The sequence below is a fragment of the Nelumbo nucifera genome, chromosome 7 (assembly GCF_055504915.1).
Source record: "Nelumbo nucifera cultivar China Antique chromosome 7, China Antique-T2T, whole genome shotgun sequence".
NCBI lineage: Eukaryota > Viridiplantae > Streptophyta > Magnoliopsida > Proteales > Nelumbonaceae > Nelumbo > Nelumbo nucifera.
In genome coordinates, this window is record NC_142655.1 from 13,690,171 (window position 1) to 13,709,370 (window position 19,200).

At 38.0% G+C, this 19,200-nt stretch overlaps 1 protein-coding gene across 3 annotated transcripts in view; it reads right to left on the reverse strand.

The window, feature by feature from the left end:
* ALA2 (aminophospholipid ATPase 2) overlaps positions 1 to 19,200 on the reverse strand; it is a 93,636-nt gene that overhangs the window by 45,436 nt on the left and 29,000 nt on the right. For all 3 annotated transcript variants that reach the window (XR_737620.2, XM_010278345.3, XM_010278346.3), the window contains exons 7-10: positions 18,548 to 18,714; positions 13,782 to 13,886; positions 7,941 to 8,038; positions 7,698 to 7,840 (exon numbers count right to left, since the gene is read on the reverse strand). Coding sequence is in view for 2 of the 3 variants with exons in the window: in XM_010278345.3 (XP_010276647.1) it covers positions 7,698 to 7,840; positions 7,941 to 8,038; positions 13,782 to 13,886; positions 18,548 to 18,714 (513 nt within the window). In the remaining variant the exon portion in view is untranslated. The remainder of the gene's footprint in view (positions 1 to 7,697; positions 7,841 to 7,940; positions 8,039 to 13,781; positions 13,887 to 18,547; positions 18,715 to 19,200) is intronic.

Sequence of the window (19,200 nt, forward strand, 5' to 3'; positions counted from 1 at the left end):
AACTGGTTGACACAAAATATGGAATGTGAAGTTTAATTGGGTAAAAAGAACTGCAAATGGGATCATAGTTTTCAAGGTGCCAAGATGAGGCTAGGCGACAGGGGGCGCCTTGTCGCCTAGTCGCCTAGGCGATGGATTTTTTTTAAGTAAAAAGCACATATCCTAGGGTAGTTCCCTAGGTTCCATAACCATCTTTCTTTAATAACTATCCATAGTTTTCATAAGAAAATTATAAACTTCATGTTTAAGTCTAGAAAATCAACATATTTATGAGAAGAAAAAGAAGAAAAGAAAATTCAAAAAATATAGGGGCTGAACCCCTATTTTTGTTATGGGAAAAGAAGAAAACAAAAGGTGCTTGAGGGTTCAATACAGCAGTTAGCAATGTTTGTGTTGATTAAATTCTAACAAATAAGAAAATAATAAAAAAGAAATTAGTTTATGAACACAAAAAATGAATACTTTGTTTTATAATGTCTATTTTATAATTTTAATCGCAAAAAATAACAATATAAAAGTATTTTATTACACAGTATAAAAAACTGCTTGGTGACTGGGCGAGGCAAGCCTCCAAGGGCGCTTTGTCACCTAGGCGTCGCCTTGACAACCATGAATGGGATTGCTGATGCATTAACAAAGCAAGGGGTGGGAAAGAGTCATTTGTTTTGGGCTCAATTGTAATAGCTAAGTTCTGTTATGGATAGCTAAGAAAGTTTACTTCTCCTGTTTTTGTAATTGTTCTATATTAATTTTAATGAAATTCTGTTATTGATAAAAAACAGGTCAATTTAGTAAAAGAGAAAAGTGAAGATAAAGAAAAAGGTTTCCAGCCCAAAGACAATGGTCGAAGACAAATAGAGAACCAGCCACAAATCAAACCCAAAGAAAATTATACCAGTAAATAGCATCTGAAAATAGATGCGGCAGAAGGCTACTACGGATGGGACCCAGGTTCTGTCTTTACCCGCAAGGGAGGCCAGTTCGGTAGCCCAGGACGTACAGGTTTTTGGTTTGGAAGGGAAAGACTATCAAAATAGACTGTAATGTATTGCCTGAAGCCAGACAGCAGTGGAAGCCCAACTCAATTGCGGAAGGTGGCAAGGTGCTGATTTCCTATGAAGTTTCTCCTATGCAGTTCAGACCACAGGAAACAAGGTTAGACTTGTTTTCCTATGCCGGTCTCACTCCCTTGGAAGAAGCTCATCTGGTCCCCAACAATGCAGGTATTTTTGTTCTTTCGGATTTAGTTACTGATACTCTTCCTGTGGTTGAAACAGATACTCTAGCATCCCGAGAGGATTTATTAGGCAGAAAGGAAAGCAGAGAGATGATTATGGGTGAAGGTGAGAGGAGTGAGGAGTGAGGGAGTGTTGGAGGTTAAGAGAAAGCGGGAGGAAGAGTTAGAAAGAATATGGGAGCAGATCTATGCATTATTGGAGGATTATAAAGCAAAGGAGGAGGGGTTAGAAGGTGGGGAACATGAAGCAAACCCTCAGATTATGGAGTGCTATAGAAGCCCTAGGTTGGGGGGGGGGGGGGAGGTGGCCCAAGTGGATGGAATTAGTGGGCCAGCTAAAAAGATAGAAAGGATTGCCCAAAGGAAAAAGAAAAAGAGATCAGAAGTGGAGATATTAATCTCAGATATTGAGGGTGGATATCGAGTTTAGTGGAAGGGGAGAGAGAAGGAAGGGCTCTGTGTGAGACAGAACCAGGTTAGATAGGGGTGTCAGAAAGGAGTTTTATAATGAGAATCATTAGTTGGAATGTGAGAGGGTTGGGGAGTGCAAGAAAAAGAAGGGCAATTAAAGACCTGCTTAGAAGAGAGAAACCTGACATTGTCATGTTACAGGAAACCAAGTTGGCAGATTTGGATAGAAGATGGGTCAGAAGTGTGTAGAAATCAAGAGGAGTCTGCTGGACTTTAGCTCCTTCTTGGGGAGCCTCGGGAGGGATAGCTACATTGTGGAGGGAGGATGTTGTAGAATCAGTGGAAGAACTTATAAGCAGATTCTCCGTGTCTTTAAAATTCAAAAATGTGGAAGATGGATTCACTTGGGTGTTAACTAATGTTTATGGGCCAAATAGTTATAGAGAAAGGAAAGAAAAGTGGGAGGAGTTGTATGCAATGCAAGGCTTGTGGAACGGTCCGTGGTGCCTGGGGGGGGGGGATTTCCATGTAATTAGGTTTTGTAATGAATCAAATAATCCCCAAAGAACGATTACTACAAGCATGAGAAATTTTAATGAGTTAATTAACACATGTGGTTTAAAGAAATTACCCCTCCTACAAGCTAATTTTACATGGTCTAATTTCCAAGAAAACCCCTTGTGCTCCAAACTTGATAGGTTCCTTTTTAATGTAGAGTGGGAGGTTCATTGGGGAATTTGGTGGCTAGATCTCTTCCTAGAGTTACGTTTGATCACTGCCCTATCCTATTATGTCAAGAAACTCTAGGCTTTGGACCTCGACCCTTTATATTCGAGAATATGTGGCTGACTCATCCGGATTTTGTACGGCTAGTGGGTGAATGGTGGAATGAAGAGTTGGGAGGGATAAAGGGGAAAGGTGTAAGGTTCCACAAAAAGTTGAAGAGATTGAGAGCCAGGATTAAAGAGTGGAATCGGGAGCAGTTTGGAAGGATAGAGGATCAAAAGAATAACCTGTTGTCTAGGATTGAGGATCTAGACTCCAAAGAATCTCAACGAATCATCAATGAGCAAGAAAGGAATTTGAGAAGAAGCTTAAAAAAGGAATTGGAAGAAGTTCTTCTTAGGGAGGAGATTTCCTGGAGGCAAAAGTCAAGGCATAAATGGATCAAAGAAGGGGATGGCAATACAAAATTTTTCCATGCGTTGGCTAATGGGAGGAGAAGAAAAAACTGTCACCAAATTAGAAGTGGATGGAGAGGAAGTAACAAACCAAGATGAGATAGCCAAAGTGTTGGTGGATCACTTTAAATCAATTGTAGGGAAGCCATTGAATGATAGACCTAGGTTGGAAGGACTAGATTGGCCTAGATTGTCTGAAGAGCAAGCAATCTGGTTGGAGAGGAGCTTTGAAGAAGAGGAAATTAGGCAAGCAGTTTTTTCTATGGACAGATCCAAAGCTCCTGGGCCAGATGGATTCACCATGGCTTTTTATCAAGACTGTTGGAATGTGGTAAGAGAAGATCTTTGTGCTGTGTTTAAGAAATTTGAGGACAACAACAAAGTAAGCCCGGGAGTCAATGCTACTTTCATAGCTCTAATCCCTAAGAAGAAAGAAGCAACAAATCCTAAAGATTTTAGGCCGATCAGCTTGCTGACTAGCATTTACAAAATCCTGGTTAAAGTGTTATCTTTGAGGATTAAAGTAGTGCTACCCTCCTTCATTAATCAAGCCCAAGGAGCATTCGTGCAAGGACGACAAATAACAGATCAAATCCTAATAGCTAATGAGTGTGTGGAGGATATGAGAAAGTCTGGAAATCAAGGTTTTGTTTGCAAGTTGGATTTAGAAAAGGCCTATGATTTAGTGGACTGTTGTTTTTTATTAGAGGTCCTAGGGTGTTGTGGGTTTGGAGCTAGATGGTGTAATTGGATAAAGGGTTGCATAAGTTCTTGCTATTTTTAGGTATTGGTTAATGGGGTAGTGAAGGATTTCTTCCCAGCTGTTAGAGGATTAAGGCAAGGTGACCCCCTTTCCCCTTTCCTTTTCACCCTAGTTGCAGATGTGTTCAGCGGGTTGATTTCTAAGGCAGACTTGGAAGGAGTAGTGAGAGGTTGGAAGATAGGAAGAAATGGAATCAAGGTGACCCACTTACAATTTGCTGATGACCTAATAGGTTTTTTGTGAAGGGGGCGAGAGGGGAACAGCCAGAAATCTTAAGTCTCTAATAAAACACTTTGAGAGAGTTTCAAATCTGAAAATAAACTTGGATAAGAGTTGTGTGGTGGGTGTGAATTTGGATGAGAGGGCTATTGAGTCTGTGGCTGAGTGTTTAGGTTGTCCCATCTCCTCCTGGACCTTATAGTATTTAGGTCTTCCGCTAGGAGCAAACCCTAAGGAGAGCAACTTTAGGGCCCCAGTTCTAGAAAAGTTTGAGAAAAGGTTAGACTCGTGGAAAAAGAACTATATTTCATTAGGGGGAAGAGTAACATTACTGAAAGCTTCCTTAGCAAACCTGTCGGTATACTACTTCTCTGTGTTTAGGATTCCCGTTAGGGAAGAAGTTGGAGAGATTAATGAGAAATTTTCTTTGGGAGCCACGGGAGGATAAAAAGGATCATTTAATAAATTGGGGAATAGTATGGAGGAGGAAATAGGAGGGTGGGCTAGGTTTAGGAAATTTAGTTTTGAAGAATAAAGCTCTTTTAGGTAAATGGTTGTGGAGGTGGCCCTTAGAACAAGAGAGACTGTGGCATGAGGTGATAGAGAGTATACATGGCAGTTCGAGAAATGGATGGGATGCTGGTGTATCGCGTCGAGCCACGTTGGCAACTCCTTGGAAAGCAATTCAGAGTATCCTTCCTTTTTTCCTGAACTTTATCAGGTATGATGTCAATTCTGGTTCTTCTATTTTACTTTGGGAAGACATTTCGGTGGGCAATTTTGCCCTTAAGGACAGTTTCCCTTCTCTTTATTCCCTATCTTGTCACAAGAATAAAGCAATCTCACACTTTCTTCAAACCTCTGCTTCTCCATCCTCTCTGAATTGGGACTTTGGGTTTCGTTGGGGCCTGAGGGATCATGAGCTTGCTTGTGTTTCAGACCTCTTGTCACTACTTGGAAGTGTCTGTATGGACCCTCTTAGATCTGATGTAAGAATTTGGTCCCCTAATCCAAAAGGTTACTTCACGTGTGCCTCCATTTTTAAGTCCCTTTGCTCTTCTTCCTTGGGACAGTTGGGTTTTCCAACTAAGGAAATTTGGTCTAGACCTGTACCTCCTAAAATAATAATTTTCTGCTGGGAGGTGTTCTATAGGAAAATCAACACTTCAGACCTACTACAGAAGAGAAGGTCTTCCATGTGCTTGTCTCCTAACTGGTGTGTACTTTACAGGGCTAATGGTGAGGATTGCTCTCACTTACTTTTAACATGTTCCTTTTCTGTTGCTATTTGGAGCTGGATCTTTGCCTTGTTTGGGTGCAGGTGGAACTTGGCTACATCCGTAGATCAGCTTTTTGACCCCTCCTTTGTGTGGCCCACAAAGATTGGTAAAACAATGTGGAGATGCATTAGAGCTGCAACTCTATGGACAATTTGGGAAGAAAGAAATGCGAGGATTTTCCAAGAGAATGAGAAATATTCAGAATGTAAAGGACTGCATTTTGAACAGGACAATCCATTGGCTCAGATCCTTGGAATCCTTTAAAATATTCTCATTTGATGACATATGGAGGAATTGGAGAGTTGTGGCTAGTAGTAGTACAAGGAAGAGCAGGGTACCAGCAGTATGGGTGCCTCCTCCTGAAGGCTGGACTAAGCTGAATTTTGATGGTAGCAGTCAAGGAAATCCAGGCCCTTCAGGAATAGGAGGGGTGCTGAGAAATAAAGACAGCAATATCTTAGCTTTATTCTCTGGCTCCGTGGGTATAGGAGACTCTATTAGAGCTAAGCTTCTAGCAGCGGTACGAGGTATTCAGATTGCAGATCAGTTAAGAGTTCAGAATTTGCTTATTGAAGGAGATTCCAAAGTTGTTGTGGGTTGGTTAAATAATCCAGATTCAGTTATTTGGTGCTACAGGGACATTATGAGAAAAGTTAAGTGGTATTCAAGGAACATGATTGTCAATTCTCAATGGGTGGGTAGAACAGCTAATGCCATAGCGGATGGGTTAGCTAAGCAAGGGGTATCAAGGGAACTTCTATTCTGGGCAGCTCTGTAATCTTTTTTTCTGAGCTCAATGCAATACTTTGTTGTTGGTAAGGAGAGGTACCAGCTTGTGCCTCTCCTCAGGCAGTCTGTTTTTGTATCATCATCTTATTATGTCTGAATAAATTACCATTCATTTATCAAAAAAAAAAAATAGATGCGGTTTTTTCAAGGTCATCGGTGATGGCACTGGGAAACCCAATATGGGTATAAATTTAGCCTCAAAATAGGAAACTTCACAGGACATGTCAAAATGGAGCAAAAGTATTTCTACTTGAGAAAAGACTAAAGAAAGTGAGAAAGACAAAGGTTAAATTAAAAGATTACTTTGAAGCTTCAATAATTTCTAAAAGAGACAATGCCTATTATTTAAGGCAATTGTGCTATGGTAGAATCATAACAATTTAGTGAGGAAAACCACTCACTATTTGCCAAACAAGTTGGTATTCAAGATAACATACAAGGATGATATTTTAACAATCAAAACCTAAGCAATCCACAAGCATAACATCAAATAGTTATATACCAGTATTGTATTTTATTTATTTATTTTTGAGAAAAGGTAAAGTATATTGCATTGATTGTATAGAAAAGTAAGACTCATTACAAGGAGTGCCTATACAAGAAGAATGAATACACAAAATCAGTGTATGTCTTTAAGTAATTCAACAAGTAAAAAATATCTTTACCAGGGAACAAAAGATTTTAGGGGTTTGGGGCGAGGTGACCAGTATTTACAGATGCATTGGTGGTGTTTTAAGATTCTTATGTGACAAAATGGAATTAGTTAGTGGGATGTGAGCATAGGCTACACAATAAGAATGGAAGAAAATGAGCATCATCTATAGTTCTATACATATCAAAAAATTAAAATAAAAAAAAAGAAAAGAAAATGAACATCATCCCCAGAGAACTGAACTTCTTAGCTGATAGACTGGTAGTCTAGCTAAATCAGGGACTTAAAGGGAAAGTCTAATCAGTGGTAGAACTGTGCCTGTGTAAACTCTTTAGTGTCCCTCTTTGTTTTACTTGTTTTTTCCTGTTGTCTGTTTCTACTGTACACCCTCTCATGTACACTTTGTCTTTTTTAATGAATTTTGGTTACTTTCTCTGAAAAAAAAAATGAAAATCATCTATTTGTGCAGTGCAAAGTCTCAAAAAGAATACATTGGCCTTCTTTCTCTTTGTATTTATTCCACATTGTTGGTGAGATTCAAAATTGGTGCATCAATTCTTACAATTATTTTGCAGCCAAAAGAACTCTTACAGTTATGGTCTTCCATTTCCTTTGAATCTAAAGGTACAAAGTTATGGATGTTGCAATTTTCTAAACCATATGGAAAGAAACAATAGCATTTTTTTTAAACAAATCAAGACTACTACACAGAATTTGTAAGGACATCCATTACTGATAGTGGTTTTAGCCTTGGTGCATAAGGAATTAAATATATAATCGGCGTAGATATTGATGTCAAATGGGAAGATCTTGCAAGACACTCCTTTTGCAATACTCATATAACGGGTGGCTTTTTAAGAAATAGGAAAAAGAAAAGGACTCCTGAACTCTTATTTTACATTCTATGACCATAATAAACGTTATTGATGAAACATATGGATAATTTTGTATAAACATTTGTCATTTTGTACAAATGCCAGTCTGCTATATCTTTTTATCTAGAGAATTTTACTAAACATCTTATAATGTTTTTTCTATATTTTCTTACCTTTTCAATTTTTTGATAAAATTTTTAAGTTTTTTGTAACAACAAAAAATAGCAAATATAACACTCAAATTAATAAATAATAGAACAAGGAATTTGATACAAGAAATCAGGGCAGACCTTTCAATGCATCCCCACTCTCATTTCCATAGAAGATACCATTAATACAACATCTTCTTAAGATCATCCTATTTTCGGTAAGTGTCCCAGTTTTATCAGTCAATATGTACTCAACTTGACCAAGATCCTCACTTATTGCAGTGCTGCAAGGAACAAGAAACACATCTGACAACAAGAACATGCAAGAGAAGACAACAAAATATAACATTCTCAAATCCATCAGTTGCAACTTGATTTTCATACTTTGCTGCATGAGATGGGGTGCTGGTTTCTTGGTCATACATCTCCACATCCCAGTCGATAAACTTTGCATATAAACTCTTGACAAGATCAAGAGATACCTGCCACATAAACATATCACAATTTATTTATTATTAACTCTTTTCTTGATAGGTAATGACATTTCATTAGAAGGAAAGAGAAGTATTAAAGTGGTACAGATCAAAAAGAGTATTAGGGGATTTCCTAGCATTGTTGTACAGTTTGCACTATTTCTATTCTTAAAATTAATGAAATTTTCTGTTTCGGTTAAAAAAAGATAAAGAGAAAAAGGTAAGGAAAAAGGTAAATCAAAGGCTCTTAACAAAAAAAGGGACCTTAGCACATCCATTAATCCGAAGAGATCCTATGGAGCCCAAAAAAATATACATACCATATCAAAACTATTGGAATGCCTATAAAATATAAAACATGCAACAAACCATGGTGCAGTCAGTAGTGCTTAATGGAGAAAGGATCACTAAAGAAAACCGACGACAACAAGACATTGAGCAGCCGGAGCTGACATAGTGTCAACACCTACCTTCTGGTTTTGCAGCACACAAAGGAGATGACCTTGGACCTCTGATCGAGGTCTTGTCAAGGAATGATGGAGGAAGTTCTAGGCTAATGAGGATTTGAGGAAATCCCGTTCCTCCAAGCATGGTTTAAAATGTCCTTAATTTCCCTAATATTTCCATGGGTAGCGACACAAAATTTTACGGGAATCAACATTTCCCCAATGAACACTACCAACACTATGTGGAGTATAAGAGATAGTTATAGTTTCCACAACATATTTCCATTTCCACTTCCATGGGTAGCAACATGAAATTTACTAGAATTGACATATTCCCCAGTGAAAGTACTTTGTGGAGTCCAAGAGATAGTATTATAACATAAATTGGTGACAATATTTAGATATGTGAAGTAACAAAGTTATTGTCCCCCTTAACTTACATGATTACCACTTTAAGCTAGCTCAATATTTATTTCAAACATGAAGTTAAATATTAGTTATTTTGTTGGCTGAAAGGTTAAATATTTATTTCAAACATGAAGTTAAATATTTATTTCAAGCAACACATCACATGATACCCGCAACGAAGCAGATTCTTCATTCATGAGGTGGAGGAGAGAGTTGGAGGTCGAAGCAAAAACGTCCGTTCTTCAGGAAACATCAGTGGAACATCAGCATTGAAGATGCAGGAAGAAAAAAGAGCTTTTATTCTGCTAATAGAAGAAGCAATTGGTTGGCTGAAAGGTTTTGTTGATGGAACGGTGTACTCGGATAAAAGACAAGGTTGGAAAAGCTCTTTTGATATATGGGGGAAGACATATGAAGTGGAGATGAGAAGAAACGTGAAAGGATGGTTTATCGCTATTACAGAGTTCATTGGGGATCTCAGAAAATTTTTTATTTAAGTTCCAGAGGGCAGGGAGAGAAGAGGTTGGAAGGTTTTTGATGATGGCTTACAGGAGATGCTGACAAGACAAGAGGAAAAGTTGCAGAAGATAAAAAAGGTTTATTGTGATGTTATGAAAGATGCAACTGAATCGCACCAATCTAGAAAGGTTTCAACGGGAGAAGACTCGGTGAATTTGTGCTCGAAGATGATTTTAGCCAGCTCAAATGGCAAACAAAAATTGTTTTTAAGCAAGGAAACAGAAGAATGGAGACAGAGGCTGGTCCTTTTTGCAGCTACAGAGGTTACAGATTGGGGAAGGATACTTGAGAGCATCACGGAAAAGTTTGTGCCCGAGTGTCCAGTGTCTGTTTTTCCGTTTGAGGAGCGAAAAGCTATCCTTGAAGTCGGGGATGAGTGGTGTAAAGTCTCAAATGTTGAATCGGTGGAGACCCCGGATGGTCTGGTAGTGATTGAACATTGGCACTTAGCTTGCAATCAGCTGGAGTTCGTTCATGAGAGATTCATTATAAGTTTTTTAGGACTTCCATTTAATCTCTGGGACGACCCTTGACAGAATAGTCAAGACTTTGGGAGGAAATCTTATGAAGCACAATATTTCAGATCTGAAGGCGGTGAAGGTTCAAGTTGCGGAGTTGAAGCTGAGTGATGTTCCTCGAGTCATTGATCTCTTTTCCGACGGCTTATGGTTGAAGTCTGGTGTTTGATGAAATTTGAAACGTCTTTGTGGAGGAAGAGTTCGAAGGTTGAAGACGATGGGCTTTTGGTGGGATGGGTGACACATGGAGAAGGAAGGTTGGGGGAGGTGGAAAGGTCGCAGGGGCAAGCATTTTTGGTATCTGAAAGGTCACATCTTAAGGATTGTTTAAGGTCTATACTTGATAGTGAAAAATTTTCAAATGGTTTTGATACTTGAGAAAGGGAGAGGGGTAGTAATTCAGTTGTTGATGAATCCCATGGAGGGTCCACATCAGACTCGAGTATGGGCCCAATTAATCACAAAAACATAAAGGGGAATGTCCAGTCTGGGAGTTCTAATGCGAGAAGAAACAACCATTTCTTTGAACCAGGCCGGGTTGACGTTTTAAATAAGAGGGGACCACATGAGGCTTTTTACTGATAGCAGGGAATTGGGGATGGAGTTGGAGATTCAGAATGCTAGGGACAAAGTTGGAGTAGAGGTCGAAGAGGAGATGGAAGGTGAGGACTTTTTAGGTGTTCATGAGGAGACCAGAATCCAGATTGATCGCCACAAAGAGGATGTTCAACAATATGAGGAGGTGAAGATCGGAAAGTTGGGTAGAAAGAGCAACCGTGAAGAGGAGGGGGATCAAACCAATGAAATAACAAGAAAGAAAGTGTGCAGTTCGAGAAATCATAATGTTGTGCATGTGACCAAGATATTCGCTGGGCTAAAATTGGGCCTGACAGGAGCAGGCCCTACAAAACATTTCAAATGGGTATACAGGAGAAAAAGATTGAGAAACAATGAGACGCATGGTATTGATCATAGGGGGACACTGAGACAGTCTCAGTCTTCAGCCTCCCTGGAGCCGAAGGAGCATCTGGAAATCACTTCAAATGGAAATGATTCCGATTCTGAGGTGACAGACGATGCAAAAGAATAACAGGAATGATGGGGAATCAGGTGAAGGGGACCTCCAAAAAATAGTCGACAGACAGGTTGCAACTAGGAAGAGCCTAGGTCTGTTTTATTGGGGTGGCGAGGAGTTTGCCAGAAGGCTTTTGAGGAATTTGAAAGGAGAAGAAAGGAAGAGAAGTTGAATAAAGATGATCGTCCGAAAAAGGACAAGATATGGGATGAAGTTGTAATCAGAGAGGACATGTCCACAGAGGTTCTTTGAAGTCGTAGTGTGCCAAGGAGGGTTTTTTGTTTTCTGTTTTATTGATGGGCTGTTGGGTTATGTTTCTTGGGGGTTGGTGGGGTTTGTTCTTTGGTTTGGGTGTTCTTGTCATCATCTATTCTTTGTGGATTTGGGGTCTCAATGGTTTTTTGAGACTTGTTTTTCTTCTCACGGTGATATCTTATCACCTCCCTGATGTTTCTCGTTCTGCTGTTAATAAAATTTTTATCTTTATTCTTCAAAAAAAAATTCCATTTCCTATGAGTTTAAATTTTGCTTTTAACTCATTCTATCATGAAGCACTGAATCTTAAGGTTTACATGGCAACTTCAAAACGTATCCTTTTGTCTATAACCTTAGTTTATTAACTTTGTTTAATGGTTTGGAACAAGATAATAATTTTAAAAGGTGTGCCCATGCTTCTTTTATCATTTCATAAATATCATTCTTTATTTTGCATATTTTACAATGTTTCCACCATGTCTATAATTTTTACAATATTTCTGACATGATTCTTATATTTGGATGACCGACATTTTAAACCTTGCCTCCAATGGAGGAAGCTTTTGCTTGGCTTAGTGACATTGGATAGCATTTTGACCTTAAACCATATTCAGAGTAGAGGGTTTCACTTGGATAGCAGGTGTTATTTATGTGAGAATGCAGAGGAGAATGTCTCACTTATTTATTGGCTGCCCCCTACTCTAAATTCATCTGGGGTTTCTTTTTGGGGCTCTTTAAAGCTAGTTGGATGGAGCCTAGTTCGGCAGAAGAGTTACTCTCTAGGTGGCCAGCTATGAAAGGAAATATCAAGGAAAATATTGCTTGGAGTTGCATTCCTTTTTATGTTTGCTGGGAAGTATGAAAAGAAAGAAATAGGAGAATCTTTGAAAACAAATCCCGTTCAAGAGACCATATCACTCTTCTTTGTGGGAAAAGGATCGTGGATTGGGTTCTCATTCTTCCAGAGTTTGAGGGGGGTTACAAAAGAAGATCTTGGTGCTGGTTTTCGGAATCTACTTGAGTTGGTCTAGAGTTAAAAGCCTTTCTTGTTATTGTATTTCTATCTTCTTGTACCTTTCTATCCTTCACAGTGATCTCTCATCACCCTCAGTTGTACCTTTTTCCATTATTAATAAAATTCTTTTTTATTTATTACCAAAAAAAAGTTTCAAACTTGATCTTCAAATGAAACACTTCATATAGGTTCTAGTGGGATTAGGAGTTCTAATAATGTTGGCCTTGGATTAGTCTCTACTCAATACAGCTTGGCTAGAAGAAAGGTGTGGAGTTGTCATATGCACAGTAAATATATAGCTAACCAATAAGAACCATGAAGAAGCAGACCATTATGTACTTGCTAAACATCAGAAGAATAGAAAAGTATTTCCTCCCATTGATGGATGAAATGATTATTACTTAATCCCTCCAAATCCATAAAAATCAACAATTAGCATATCATTTAACTATTCTCGTCTTCAGTGATCTGTTTGTGTGCACGATCTTGATCAGCAAACAAAACTGTGTATTAATATAAATCTTGTAAGATATCATTAAGTACCAATGGCAGCTCTAGCCCATCAATAAACCCATCTCTCAACTCCCCTTGACTAGGCTGCCAGCTGTCAACGTGGAAGATCCCATATTTCATCTATTCTTATGAACAATCAAAAGTTTTAATATAATGATGTGCAAAAATACAAGAGTATTATATGATATCTTTGATCAAGTCTGTAAGTACCATAGCAAATCGCCTCTAGATCCAAGTGAAAAAGAAGACTAAGACAAGATGATATCTTTGATCAAGTCAGTGGTTAACAAGATCTAAAATCAGGGATTTCAAGGGGAAACAAGAGAACATTAGTTGATTGATTCTTCCTCACTTTTGTATACATGTCACTTCTGTTCAGAAACAGAGGGCTCCTATAATTCAAGTGGTAAAAGTTGAGAACTTATCAAGGAAGACAAGCCACATAAAGGATTTTCTATCTTGGGAGGAACAAACCTTCCCCAAATCCATCCAGCTTCAGTTGTGCTAATCAAGTTTCTAGCAAGAGAAACATAGAGGATTTCACCAAGAACTTCTCTCCAGAATCTTTTTCCTAGCTGATTTCTAATATTTATTTATTTATCTATTTAGTTAGGCAAGAAAGAAAGGGGTGAATTCCAATTTTTGCACCAGAAGCATAGATTCATCAATATAGAACCCATCTAAAAATGTTGTCCCCTCTGGCACTTCAAGATTAGACCTCTTTGATCTGATAGCTCGGTCTTCAGGACCCTTGTTCAATTGCCTACTAAAATAAGTATTGGATATATGAAAGAAAAATGACTTTTTTGAGATCAACTATGTCAATCAGATAGAAAGGTTCATTTCTAGCCTCACAAAAGTGAAGAGGGGTGACATAAAGAGATGGCTAAGAGATTTGGTCTGTCAAAATAACTATTGGAACTCAGAAGACAAATAAATAAATAACTCATCAATTCTAACATGTGGAAAAAAGAACAAAAGATAATATAAAACACATAATTACCTTTATTGATATAGGGATCATAATGGAACATAGAAGCTCAAACCGCAAAGGAATGACCAATAGTTCATACCATGGACCTTCATCTGGATATTGAACATACCATTGCTACAGTAAAACAGAAGATAGGTGTCAATAACTAATGATGAAGAACAAACTTAACATAGCTGTATGAACTTAAATCATAATAAAAAATAATTACTAAAATACAATAACCACATAAGATTATAGTAATAGAAAGAAATGTGATCAACACATTCATCTATCAAAAAAAAAATGTGATCACCACATTCCAGCAGTAAATAGCTAGTGCAAGATATTTATTTTATTTTTGGATAAATAAAAGAGATTTCATTAATTGATTAAGAGATAAAGAACATTCAACGGGAGCTAAAGTAACTTAACTCCCTACAAATGCCACTAAATCCAAAAAACAGAAGAAAAGAAAATTACGGTTGAGCCCCAAAAAACAGAGCTCTTATTCACCCCTTGTCTAGCTAATCCATCTGCAAAGGAGTTTGCACTTCTCTTTATCCAAGTGCATCGAACTTCCATATCTTTTGTCAGCCAGTTGTATTTCCTCTTTTCATTGCTGTAGCTCCAAAGTCATGAGTTTTCTCCTTTTAACCAATTCACTACAGTTTCAGAGTCTCCTTCTAAGATCAGCTTATTTATGTTCAAGTCCTTAGCCCTTTGAATCCCTTCCAGAGCTGCTAAAATCTCAAACCTCAATGAGTCCCCTATTCCAATTGGGTCAGAAAACATAGCCATCACAATCCCTCTTTCGTCCCTCAAGACTCCCCCTATTCCGGAGGGCCCAGGATTGCCCATGCTGCTGCCATCAAAGTTTAGCTTGGTAAAGCCAATAGGTGGAGGGGTCCAAACAGAACTTGAGACCTTCTTGGCTGGGGCTGAATCTGCAATTTCCTTCCAATTCTTAGGCAAATCATCAACTGAGAAGTCCATAAAGAAGTCCAATGTTTTCAGCCAATGAACTACCCTTGCATGAATCATTTCTATCACTGCTTCCACACTTCTTTCCTTTTCTGAGAAGATTCTCAAGTTTCTTTCTTCCCAAATAGACCAACACACTGCGGCCCTAACACATCCCCACATAATCTTTCTTCTTTTAGTTGACCAGCTAGAAGGAGAGGAAGTAAACAAGCTTTGCACATCCGGTGCAAGACATTTAATTGGGCAATCTTCAATACAGTATTATTGTGAAATAGATAGGATACTAAGAAGGCAGAAAGAAGCTTATTTTCAGAATTTTAATACCATTTCAGCAGACATGAGACAAAATAATTAAGTTCCAAAAGCTATTGCAAAGATGAATAGTTGACCACATTGAATTCAATACTAACTGAGAAAACTAATTTGGGGTTGTGGCCTGTGGGTATTCCCAGACTATTGGACTTGACCATAAAGGAACATATATTTATGGTTCAAGTGGTTGTGAAAGGAAAAGCTCCCTTTCCTCTAGACCCGATTCACTTGGCAGTTTCTACCCCCTCTCTTAGTTCTTGTAAAAAGAAAAATTACAACAAAGCCCAAAACAAATGATCTCTTCCCACCCCTTGTTTGACCAATGCATCATCAAAAAATGTGGCATCTCTTTTCATCCATTGGAATCTAATTTCCATACCAACTGTCATCCACTTGAATTTCCTTTTTTCATTTACATAATTCCACCAACCCACATCCTCCTTTTGCAGCCAGCTTATCACCAACTTTGACTCTCCTTCAATAATCATTTTCTACCTCCTCTCAAAGCTCTGGTGCTTGTTCTAATGGGGTGTCTCAGTCAGAGGAAAGATTTCACAGACTGCAACCCAATCCATCAACTAGGCTTGTGATATAGCAAAAACAGAAATGTTGAGAAGGTTGAAGGCAACATATGTCTGTATCTTGTGAGATTGATGGTGCACTTTTCTGATATTCTCATCTAAGGAACTATAAAATCCAGAAGTTAACTCCCTTCAAGTTCTAAGGTGGTGGAACTCAGTGATTTTCAAATTAAATTCAGTTTTAATTTTGTTTCTAAGGTGGTGGAACTCATGATATTCATAGAAACAAAACAATGTTTGGTTCACCCTAAGAGAGTGATTTACAAATCAGACCCTCACCTGGACAAATGAATGGACTTAACCCAGGGTTTTAGGGGATGAACTGGCCTTAGAGGTTGTTAATAACTTCTGATGGATGAACTGAATTGCATATTAGTTTGTATTTTAGTGGGTAAAATAATCATATAGAGAAATATTTAGGGTAAAGTAGTTAAGCCAACATGCTATTAGAAGGGATTGCATGCCCTAGTTAATTGCTTATTCACCAAAAAAAAGGGCCAATAAGCAATTGATCTCAGCAAACCAACTGTTATCAAATGGTCCCTTTGGTAGCTTTAGTCCCACTAGCAAGGACTTTTAAAGATATCATGTTGTCTTGAGGGTTGCAGGCTGGCATGTTGGGAGGTCTAGCCAGTTCAACTGCATCTAAAATCCATGTAACAAGGTCATTCTCTTCTAGAGAAGCAAATATGCCAAGTAAACAACAGTGATACAGAGAGGTGCAGCAAGGTGCTTCCATCTTCTTATGACAAAGAAACTACAAGTGAAAAGCTAACAGAGAATGATGAGGTACAGATAATGGATGAATAATCATCAAATAGAAACAGAGGGGAGGGACAACTTATTTTAAAATATCCATATATATATCTTAATATTTACACAAAACATTTACATTTCCATCGGCACCAGCATGAAATATTACTGGAATCAACATATCTCCAGTGAAAACTACCTATGCTTCAGCGAGAAACCAGACAGAAAATCTGATGTCATTGGGATTTGGGGAAATCCTGTTCCTTCTAGATTGGAAGCATTCATGTGGTTGCTGACCTTAGACAGCATTCTTACTCGAGAGCATATTAAAGGAAAAGGAATTCAGTGGGCGGGAAATCCTGTTTCTGTAGCATTTGTTTATTGATTTCCATTATTCAAAATGTCTGGAGGTATTACTTCAGCCTATTCAACCTTGACTTATGGAGACCAACGTCGCCCCAAGAAATTTTTGTTGGTAGATGGCCTGTGTGAGGGGAAGTAGAAAGGAAAAGATAGATTGGTGTTACATACCTTTCACTATTTGTTGGGAGATTTGGAAGGAAAGAAACAGAAGAATTTCCAATGACCAGTCAAAACAAAGAGATCCAAGTTTTCTTCTTATGTGGAAAGAGGTTCAAGGAGTGGGTTTTGCTTCTACCAGAACTTGAGGGAATCACAGATGAATATTTTGATTGTAACTTTTGGTTTGTTTTAGATCTTGATCTTGGTGTACTTTTTCTTGTCCCAGGGTGATCCCTCATCACCGACTTTGGGTGTAATCTTTTTTGGATTAATAAATTTTCTTTTTTATTTATTACCAAAAAAACTACCAGTGCTACATAGTTCTTTGGACAGAAGCCAGAAGAGAGGAAGACTTAGGGGTTGAAGACAATTGGCTACGTACAGGATTGGATCATTTCAAATTTTCTGAAGAGTTTCAATTAAAGGAGAAGACAAGGCGCCAAAAAAGAGTGAAACAAGGAGCCTTACCTAGGAAGGGTTGCAGAGGTAGCATGCAGCAGTTCTCTTCCTCAGACTTCAGCAAAGGATTGAAAGGCAGATGGGGAGAAGTTTTTGAATCCTGGTTTGGATGTGGAGCTGACCCAGTCTATTATTAATGAGCAAGAGTCTGTTGAACCGGGAAGGGAAGCTTTAAGAAATCACATGATGGATGCAAGAGTGGGCCAGCTCAATTTGGGCACCACACCATTGAGCCTTTGAATTCAAATATATTCTATGGATCATGTGACAACTTAAGTGAGCACTTACTAAGACTGTCAACAGCTTGCCAAAGTCCAGTCAAATGTTTCATAATGGACCCCACATCTTGGATCACTCCACCATAAGGAGCTTAGGGCTCAAGTTTCATGTCAATTGGGTCAGTAGTTGGTCATAGTTAGTCTTTTGATTATGGGAAAATAAGGTCAGTTTTGTCTTTTTATTCCTTTGTTTTTTTTCAAACTAAGAATATTCTTGGGAAGTACAATTGGTAGAATACGATGTCTTTTAGTAGTTCCCAACCACCAGGAATAAAGTTTTCTTTTTCTTTTTTTGTCTTATCAGCAATAGAGAATAACCAGGATAAGTTTTTCTAGCTAATATTAATGTTTTACAGGATTTAAGGATTTAAGGATGCTATAAAAGGTCCAAATTCTGTTCATGCTATAATTCATCTTTTTTTTATCAGCAATAGTTCATCTTATTCTATTATGCTGTTTTCTGGTTTTGCGCAATTGAAATTATTTAATTATTTTGCGTAGCCAACTGTTATAGAGTTGTTCCTGTGCTCCTCATGTTGTTGCAATGATTGCTGGTGAGTCATTTCATTTTTCTATTAGATCTCTGTTTAGAGAAGTTTTGTTGCATTTTATAGTTTCATCCTTGTTCATTTATTACAAAAAACAAAGTGTGGGACAATGTGATGGAGGGGTCCTTCCTCAGTTGTTTTTCTTCTTCCCCCTTAACCCAATATCAACACCATTACAGTGCCTCACCACAAACACAAATAAAAAGGTTAAAATAAACAAGAATGCTATAATGGAATGCTTTCTGTTGCTTTTTCCTCACAAATAAGGATGAGCTATGCATATATGATATATGTAGAAAACACAACTCCAAAAAAACACCTTGCAAAGTACTAAATAAAAAGAACACAATACTGCTGCTCACCTTTCGTGCTTCAGTATTCTTCCAGACATTACCAGCTATGCCTAGTACAAAAACAACCACTATTTGAAACAAAAATATTGCTCCAGTCAATTTGTCAATCATTGCATCCACTGCTGTAAGTTTTGGCTCAGGTATACCTCTACTCATACCCAATTTGGTTTCATTTCCTGAAAAAATAAACCAGGAAAAAAATCATATCTAGCATGTAAATCACATGGAAAGGGTTTTGCAATGATAAAGAAAATGAATTGTTTCAGGTCAATAATGATAACAATGGCTATAACTAAAACCATGTTTCAACAAAAGACAGACTACAAATACTTGAGAACTTCTGAATATTTTGTCTAACCAACAGACCCACTGTCCTCATTAGCTCCAATAACCCTATTTTCTCTCCCTTCTGTGCATTAAGAACTGCCCACTTTGAATTGATCCATTTTTCCCCTTTGTGCACTTCACTTCTTTTGCAAATTCTTCCTCACTCCAAAAGAACATCCATCTTCAACTTCTTTGTCAACCACCATCTTAAAATCCATCTTCTTTCTTACTTAAAAAGCTTCATCTACTAGTTTGCTGACTACAAGTCTACAACGTCTTGTTCCTTTGCTTCTCAGTCCCTTCTGCTGTATGACCTCCAATTTCAACCTCAACAT